Below are 9,409 nucleotides of genomic sequence, written 5' to 3'. Positions count from 1 at the left end.
AAATAAAATGTTGGAAAATAGACTTTACTTCGTAATACTTTAGAGTGGATTTTCCAATTTGAAATTTTCGAGTTAATCCAGTATTGAACCGAGTACGCTATATTTTCCAAAGAATTTAATTGGACACATCGCTCAAATTGAAGAAAACGCAAAAAAAAACACTAGTACTTTTTTATTTATTATGTTTTACGGCTTTGGATAATTGGCGTTTTATATTTATTGCCGGTCTAACTGGCCTTCACGCCAAAGATAAGCTCAAATTGACATTGATGTCAAAGTGATCTTACTTTTATTAGTTTTTGGGGAGAAACTGGACTAATATTATAATAAAAAATATTTATTTTAACAGTTTTGATACTATATTATATGTTAATCTATGTATATGTAACTACACCGAATAATAAATATATTATCAGTTTATATACAGGAAAGTTAAATATATACGTAGTATATATATACGTATGTATATAAATAAAATTGGAGTGTCTGTTTGTAATATTGAAATAATCGTTTTTTACTACATGCATATAAATACGGTACATACACCAAAATAACATTTTTTACAATTTTTGTCTGTCTGTCTGTCTGTTTTTTCCGGCTAATCTCTGAAATGGCTGGACCGATTTTAACGGTACTTTTATTGGCAGGTAGCTGATGTAATAAGGAGTAACTTAGGCTACTTTTATTTTAGAAAAATAAAGTTAATTTCCACGCGGACGAAGTCGCGGGTACAGCTAGTTCATTAATAAGCTCTTAATAGCATTCAAGTATTTATGTGAAGCTCCAATATAAAACATTTTATTCATCTTTATTCATATTCATACTCTTGTCCTTTATCAGAGAGGTTGAAGAGTAATCGACTATTATAGTATGGACATGTAATGCGTAGGAATGAGGATAATATTTTAAGAAAGGTGTTACATATGAATATGGATGGTAATAAGGGCAGAGGAAGGCCGAAAAACAGATGGATGGACTGTGTGAAAGATGATATGATAAGAAAGGAAGTAAATAACGAGATGACTGCGAACAGGGATGAATGGAAGCGAAAAACATATTACGCCGACCACAAATAAATGGGATAAGGAAGAAGCAGATGATGATAATGATACTCTTGTCTTTTATCTTTGTAAAGGATAAGATGTATGACATCTCATCTCCGAAATGAATTCATGTGTAGTATTCCTGGTGTAACATGTTAATATGATGCCTAAGGGGGGAAAGATGATTGTTAGTAATGTGGACTGATGATCTCATTGCTAGCAATGTACCATGTCAGGTCGACCTCCACGCGGTTCCCCCTGGAAACCATCGTGGTAAATTCTTGATGAATTTGTCTCGATGGGCTAACTGACCTGACCTCATGCTCATCTTATCATCCTCCACTGGTGCCCCGCCAGCGTAAACCGTTAGCGCAGGCCGGTGCACCATTCCATTATCATCCGTAAAAAAAAAATATGATGCCTAAGTGAAGGGGATTGTTAGTAATGTGGACCGATAACCCCGTTGCTAGCAATATACCAGGTTGACCTCCACGCGGTTCCCCCTGGAAACCATCGTGTTTAATTTCCTGGTGAATTTGGCACGATGGGCTAACTGACCTGACCTCATACTCATCTTATCATCCTCCACTGTTGCCAGCGAAAACCGTTAGCGCAGGCGAGTGCAGCATTCCATTATCATCCCTTAAAAAAATATTATGCTTATAGTCCTGTTTACGTAGGTTTATCGGGGACGGTTACCACATACCATCTGGTGGTAATATGTGGTACACATCAGGTGGGCCGTAAGCATATTCGCAATTACAATTACATAAAAAAACACTGTTAATTAAATATCAGTTAGTATCCGTCACGGACGTAACACTGTTAATAATTTTAATGGCCTGTTAAAAATTCTGTTTATATTGAGCAATAGGACCGTACTAACAAAATATTACATTGACCTCATATTAGATGTTCTGACAAAATTAATGAAAATTAGATGTATTTTGTTGGGAGGAATCATTTAATTCCTAACTCAGTGTTTCCCAACCTTTTCAAATTCAAAATATCTTTATTCATTCTATTCTATTACAGACGCTTATGTAATGTACCTACAGTTCAATGATTTCGAGATGAGAACTGACAAGAAACTCAGCTCGAATTCTTTTCGAATAAATGTGGGTACATATTTACAATAATACAGATACATTTTTAAAATTCAATTTTGGGAGAATAGAGTGACCACCAGCATATGCATTAAATTCCTAACTCAGTGTTTCCCAACCTTTTCAAATTCAAAATATCTTTATTCATGTAGGTCTATTAGAGACGCTTATGTAATGTACCACCAGTTCAGTGATTTCGAGATGAGAACTGACAAGAAACTCAGCTCGAATTCTTTTCGAATAAATGTGGGTACATATTTACAATAATACAGATACATTTTTAAAATTCAATTTTGGGAGAATAGTGTGACCACCAGCATATGCGATTGCAAAAGCAAATAGTCTAATCAGTATTCGTATATAAGAGATGTATATATACATATATAAACTCGTGTCGAGTTTATTTTCAAATTGCCCCCTTAACAATCACATTGACCCCCTGTGGGCCCACGTTGGGAAACACTGTTCTAACTAGTCCTTCACATAGAAGAATATGAGTCAAGGATCACAGTTAACTCGTGTTTGGAATGTGTCATGTCACAGCATTTTCTATTCTTCTAAAACGAATTAATTTTATTTTATGATAATTGAAATACAGATAAGATAATATTGCATAATTGAATGAACTAACCTACATCATAATGGACTTAGTTTTTTGATTGCTTTTCTATTGTACCAGATATTTTAATTATATCACTCAGGAATAAGCCCTAATTTTTTAAACTCAATCATGGAGACCCGTCCACCTCAGGGTTGAATGAATGAATACTGCCGGACTCCTATTGTCTAAAAATTCCTTCTCACTGTCAAAGTGCTGAAGCCACGGGGCCATCGAACTTTTTACCGTGACACCAGCGACTGTTACCATTGCTAGAGTGGCTCTCCTCAAAGCGCGACGAGAACCCTCAGGAGTAGGCCTCTGTAACAGATTGTTTTGGGGGGAAGGGGATTGTTAGTAATGTGGACTCATGACCCCATTACTAGCAATGTACCATCAGGTTGAACTCCACGCGGTTCCCCCTGGAAACCATCGTGATAACTTCCTGGTGAATTTGTCACGATGGGCTAACTGATCTGACCTCATGTTCATCTTATCATCCTCCACTGATGCCCCGCCAGCGTAAACCGTTAGCGCAGGCGGGCAGCATTCCATTATCATCTATAAAAAACAGATTGTAATGTACCTAAGTATATTTAAGTTATGCAATATTTTCATGTCGATTTTAAAGATTTCATTTGTAATAGGAAAGATCACCATTCATCATGGTTTTTTTAAGAAATAGTTTAATTTCGCAAAATAGTGCTTTGAAAATTAATTTTTGTTTTTTTTTTGTTGAAAACGTTCCATGGAATCTTTATTTCAACGCGCCAAGGTTTATTCTCTGTATTCTGACCACAGAACACAAATAAATCTTGTCTGTCATCTCTAGCTCGCCGGCTGTCAAATTCAACTGTCACTGACATCAAGTGACATCGGTGACATCCGTGTTTTGAATTTCTTAATTTTAAAATTTCATCAGCTAATTCTCTCGTGTGTTTTCTAATTTAATTTAATTTATTACTTATCAATACACAAATAATAGTTATCTAATACAATGTAAATCTAATGCAGTGTTATACACTGCTGCTTTAGTTAATTAATCATTCCTTTAGTATTTATATTTATTAGAAATTATGTCTGCTAGTCATGGAATGGCGGCGTTGATGATAAGCATTCTGTTTTTATCTCTTATTTGTGATATTACTACAAATCCATGTAAATTGGACGTTAAAGTAGAACAAGTAATCCATAACGAAGGATTTCACAGGTAATAATAATTATATATTGTCATAATATAATATTTTATCAAAATAATATTATTATACTAAAACCTATAAGACGATTAAATGTAAATGAGAAAAGTAATATTTTTTTATTGGTCTCCTTAGAGCTCAAGATTACATTTGCTTAAGACACATTTTTCAATACTATGTGTTGTTGTTCACAAAACCATTTTAATATTATAACCAATTTTCCACTGAGTTTTGACACATTCACTCACTCACTTAGTGTCATCATTGATATGTAATCATTGATTACATAGAAAAAAGACACTTTTCAAAATTAGAAGCAAGAATTGCCTGCTTATATGTCATATAAGTCAATTAAATTAACCGCGCCATCTTAATCATTATCTAAATACTTTTAAAATGATAATACTTCTGTTTAAATTTAAAACTTTAAAGGAAAAATAATTTCAATAAATTAAAAAAAATCTTTAAATGCTTGTCTTGAAATCTGCCATTTCTCTATTTAAATAAACAATATGTTTTTCTGTAGTAAGTTTGACACCCACATGTTAAACAGAGTAGGATGATCATGTTGAAAACTTTGCTTTTTTCTTTCAAAGATATATCTTTATTTTTCATCACTTTGTACCTATTCTTTAACAGTTAATAATAAATGTTTTAATATTCCAGGAATATAACATATAGAATAGTGTTTACTGAAGACTATGAAGACAGGTGGTCGTATAGAGACTGTGTTTTGGGACTGGAGCAGACCCTCCCAGCTGGGGTGTATACAAACCCCGATGAATTGGGTGACTTGAGAAGAATTAATAGAGTAAGTATCAGTTGTTTAGTTAGCTATTCATGTGCTTTTAAAAGATCTGAAATTAAATAAACTGACAACTCAACAATTTTTTTAGTGGATAATAATGGAATGTTGCTACTATGTATGTAGTAGTAACATACAATTTACACTGACAACCCTGTCAGTAAGTAAACTAAACTGTCAGTAGTAGTGGAGGATGATAATATGAAAATGAAGTTAAGTCATAACTAACCTAACTTCATGTAACAAATTCAACAGAAATTTATTATGACAGTTTCTAGGGGGAACCGCATGCAGGTCAATCGCATATGGTACATGGTAGCAATGAGGTTATAAATTAAATAAGTCCACTAGTTAGGTTGTGGGGTGAATTGGATTGTTAGTACACAGTTATTAATAAACCTCTTCACCCCAAACCCAAAACCCAACTAATTATACTATTCCATATAAACATAATCAACAGTATAAATTCTTAAAAGATAATCCACACTGATCACTATCATAAAATAGGGGTTGATGGTAGAAGGGTGTAAATTTTGAGTTGTATCTATTTTGTAATACTGAATCAAAACAACAAACTTATGTCAAAAAATTAAAATAAAATATTTTGGTGTTAGCTACTCTTATTACTTTGGAGTACAAATTTAGGTAATAATTTGTACTCCTAAGTAATAAGAGTAGCTAACACCAAAATATTATCAGACCTACCAAATGCACATATGAAATTTCATTAAAACCGGTTAAACTGGTAAATATCCATTATTACGCAGTGATGGCTGATCTGCTCTTATCACTACGACTGATTTAATCTTATTGATATTTATATTTGACCCAAAAAAATGAGTATGTATTCATTCACATGTTTCGACATGTAAATGATATATATAACTATATAAATAAACTATAAGTTTATTATGATAATATAAATAAACTTACAAGGATTATTTTAAATAATCCTTGCAACACACAAGTTTCTTGCTCGTTCTTCTTGTGATGAGAGCTTTCCGAATGAGTGGTAGATAAAAAACAAATTGTTATGACTATTCAAAAGTGCTTAAATTACGTTTATTTGAATAAATGATTTTCTATGTCTATTTCTATTTATTATTAGTACTTTACCTTCTTTCTTCATATGTTACAGCTGAATGCAATTCCAAAGAACAGGATAAATGTAGAGCTACCAACAGAACAGTCTGAACCAAATGTTGTCTATATAATGGATAATGTCAGGGACAGTCAAGTATACATGTGGCTACCAGTACACGCCAGATATCACCAGGCTGTGCCTGGTGGAAGGTAAAGATATTATTTATAAAACAAGATAAATCACACAGGACCATCTAGTCCCAGACTAAACACACTTATAGACTAGACTAGACAACTGATAGAAATACTTAAACATATATTTTTATTGTAAAAAGAATAGCAATAATCTTTATTCAAATAAACTTAGGATATTTATTGTAATATATATAAATATATATTTTTTTATTGATGATATTGTCAGGCGCTAAGATCTGTAACACTGCAAACTACATAGATCTATTGTTTTTTTTTTATACTACTATGGTGGCAAACAAGCATAAGGACCATCAGGTGGTAAATGGTTACCGTAGCCTATGGACGCTTGAAGCAAGGGGTGTCATGTGCGCGATGCCGATCCTTATAGATCTATTGTGCTCACTCAGGGACAAAAATTTAAGGATATTCTTAGGAATTATGGTTTTTATCTCCTTAGGATATGGAGTGTGTACTTTTCAAAGGAGATATTTTGTTTATGCATGTGTGATCAACTTCATATAAGCACTTTTGAATAGTCATATATTTTTTTGATGCTACTACTCATTCGGAAAACAGACTCATCACAAGAAGAATGAGCAAGAAACTTGCATGTTGCTTTTTTAAATAAATGTGTTCATTACAAACTTTTCTTATTAGTAGTTTGCATATAGTTTGGCAGCCTCCTGTGGTAACAGCCCTGGTGGTTTAGCAGTTCAGTACACTGCTTTACTACCAGTGATTGCGAGTTCAATTCCTCATATGGCACATACATGGTATTCATGAGTTTGATAGTTTTTATCAGTCTGGGTGTTTACTATGTATATTATGTATGTATTTACAAATATATAATTATTTATATCAGTTGTCAAATACCCATAACACAAGCTCTGCTTACCTTGGGACTAGACTTCGTTGTGTGAATTGTCCAAGGGTAAAAAATGGGAAGGTACCTCAGTCACACCTCAGTCTCATAGCTGACGTCATCATAAGAATCCTAACTAACCTAGGTATAAATTCTATTTTATTACAGCATGGCAAGAAATGAAATAGGAGCTCCGAAATTGTACCTGCGCTGTCCTGACCAGCGCCTGGATCTATGTAAGAAGGCTGTCGCTTCTTCTATGACTTTCCTGTGTAATGGCAGCTCGAAAGAGAAGTGCATTTGGAAATCTATACCATTCACTATGGTATGTAAGAAAGATATAAATAAATTTGTATAGTATTGATGTGTCTTGAACTCATGGGCGTAGCCAGCTACTGCTGATGGTGGGGCTGCAGTCTGAAATATTATGTTAGCTGACCCGAGCGACTTCGTCTGCATCACACTTACATGACATTTAACATTATATTTCGTCCAATTTACGTAATATTTTTTAAAATTATAGCCTATGTGTTCTGATGTATAAGCTATATTACTGTAAAATTTCATCAAAGTCCGTTCGTAAAAGAGTAACAAACATCCATAATCACAAACTTTCGTGTTTATAATATTATTAATGGGTGTTGTTTTTGTAAATACATAATATATACAGATGTATATGTTATGTGTTTACAAAAATATAATAAAAAATAGAAAGCTACTCGCCTTCGCACATGTATAATTATATATAATCGTCTTCTTGAATCACTCTATCTATTTCAAAAAACCGCTTCAAATCCGTTGCGTAGTTTTAAAGATTTAAGCATACATAGGGACAGACAGCGACAGCGACTTTATTTAATACAAATATGACTATGTAATGATTTATATCAGTTGTTTAGTACCCATAACACAAACTCAGTCTTAGGTTGGCTATAGATGGCTGGCGCTGTGTCGGTTGTTCTGAGATATTAAATTCAAATTCAATATATCTGTATTCGTGTAGGTCTATTACAAACTCTTATAATATGTCAATTTTACCGTCAGTTCGGAGTGATATCGAGATGAGAATAACTGACAAGAAACTCAGCTCGTAATCCATTCAAATAAATGTTGTACATGTTTAAAATAATACAAAGTCATTTGAAATTTGGGAGATTATTGTATTATTATTATTTTCAGATGACAGACATGATTGTATGGGATGTTCCCGTGGGAAATACGGATGACTACTACATAGTGGCTGGGGGTACCAGCATTGTCATTATTGTGGGATCCCTGTACCTGCTGAAGATCATTCATGAGTATAAAGTTCGGCCGAAGCAGAAATTACAGTGATATTTTAGAAACTTTGTTTTATTTTCACGTTTGATGACCTCGTTGATGTAGTGATTTAGCGCACCACCTTATTTCTAAGAGTCATGTGTTCGAGTCCTCGCATGGTACAAATGTTTGTATATATAAGTATGATTGTATTGGTCTGGGTATTTTCTATGTAGTTACAAAAAATATATATCTAAGTAAATATCAGTTGTCTAGTACCCATAATACAAGCTAAGCTTGGGTAGGTCGCGCTGTCCGAATTGTTCAGGGAATCCTAACATAATAACGGATTGTTAATAATGTGGAATGATTATCATGTTAGCAATATACCCTGTCCAGTTGACCCCCACGCGGTTCCCCCTGGAGATAAATTCGTGATGAATTTACTACGATAGGCTGACTGACCTGACTATTGCTCATCTTATCCTCCACTGGTACCACGCCAGCATAACCTGTTAGCGTATGTCGGTGCACCATACTATTAATATTTGACCAGAAAGTTTAATTCACAACCCGGCTCATTTGTCCGGTTTCATCCACTATTTACTTTCGCCGATCAAGGTATCAAACTTCGGAACGACTTACCCCTTGTCATCAAAACCGCGTCGAGTAGTTTTAAGACCGTGAATTCATAAAAGTTTGGGGGGAAAAGGGAACAATTCCTTTTCCCCCCAAACTTTTTGGATAGTTAATAATATGGTGGAGGATGAAAGATGAGCAGGTCGTCAGTCAGCCATCATGGTAAATTCATCACGAATCGGTCAACCGGCCATGGTATATTGCTCACAATATGATAATCAATCCACATTACTAGCGATCCCTTTTCCCCCAGTGGTGGCCGCCGTCACTGGCGGGGCACCAGTGGAGGATGAATAGAAAATCAAAATCAAAACAGAACTGCAAAAATGATCATCTTCATCATTATCTTATTTATTTATTTATTCTTTTGCACACAAAAATGTATACATGGCGGACTTAATGCCTGATGGCATTCTCTACCAGTCAACCGACGCGTTGATCAGAGATAATAAGGCGGTGCACTTTAATAATTAAAGAAAAAAAGAAAAACAAAAATTATAAAAAATTGATACAGAAAAATAGTACATATATATACAGATGCAAATATATAAAAATACTAATATACCAATATAAAATATATAAGTTTATGGATTACATATAAATAAAATATAAATTTAATCTA

At 33.9% G+C, this 9,409-nt stretch overlaps 1 protein-coding gene across 1 annotated transcript; it reads left to right on the top strand.

Annotated features, from left to right (window-relative positions):
* The first annotated feature begins 3,650 nt into the window (after positions 1-3,650).
* LOC131854384 (phosphatidylinositol-glycan biosynthesis class X protein) lies at positions 3,651-8,223 on the top strand. Its single transcript, XM_059205500.1, has 5 exons — positions 3,651-3,957; positions 4,610-4,754; positions 5,887-6,041; positions 7,057-7,213; positions 8,068-8,223. The coding sequence occupies exons 1-5, from the start codon at positions 3,824-3,826 to the stop codon at positions 8,221-8,223; spliced, it is 747 nt and encodes a 248-aa protein (XP_059061483.1). The 5' UTR covers positions 3,651-3,823.
* Positions 8,224-9,409: the final 1,186 nt, after the last annotated feature.

The sequence above is a fragment of the Achroia grisella genome, unplaced genomic scaffold (assembly GCF_030625045.1).
Source record: "Achroia grisella isolate CSIRO2021 unplaced genomic scaffold, CSIRO_AGI_Agris_v1 utg980, whole genome shotgun sequence".
In the NCBI taxonomy this organism is placed as follows: Eukaryota; Metazoa; Arthropoda; class Insecta; order Lepidoptera; family Pyralidae; genus Achroia; species Achroia grisella.
Note: the sequence above shows the minus strand (reverse complement) of the source record. Positions and strands in the feature narration are given on the sequence as shown.

What these genes read in the sequence shown, in the direction of transcription:
- LOC131854384 (XM_059205500.1), top strand. Translation starts at nt 3,824, where the DNA reads ATGTCTGCTAGTCATGGAATGGCGGCGTTGATGATAAGCATTCTGTTT. An exon ending in ACTTGAGAAGAATTAATAGA is followed by an intron (nt 4,755 to 5,886) that starts GTAAGTATCAGT and finishes CATATGTTACAG; the next exon opens with CTGAATGCAATTCCAAAGAA. An exon ending in AATCTATACCATTCACTATG is followed by an intron (nt 7,214 to 8,067) that starts GTATGTAAGAAA and finishes TATTATTTTCAG; the next exon opens with ATGACAGACATGATTGTATG.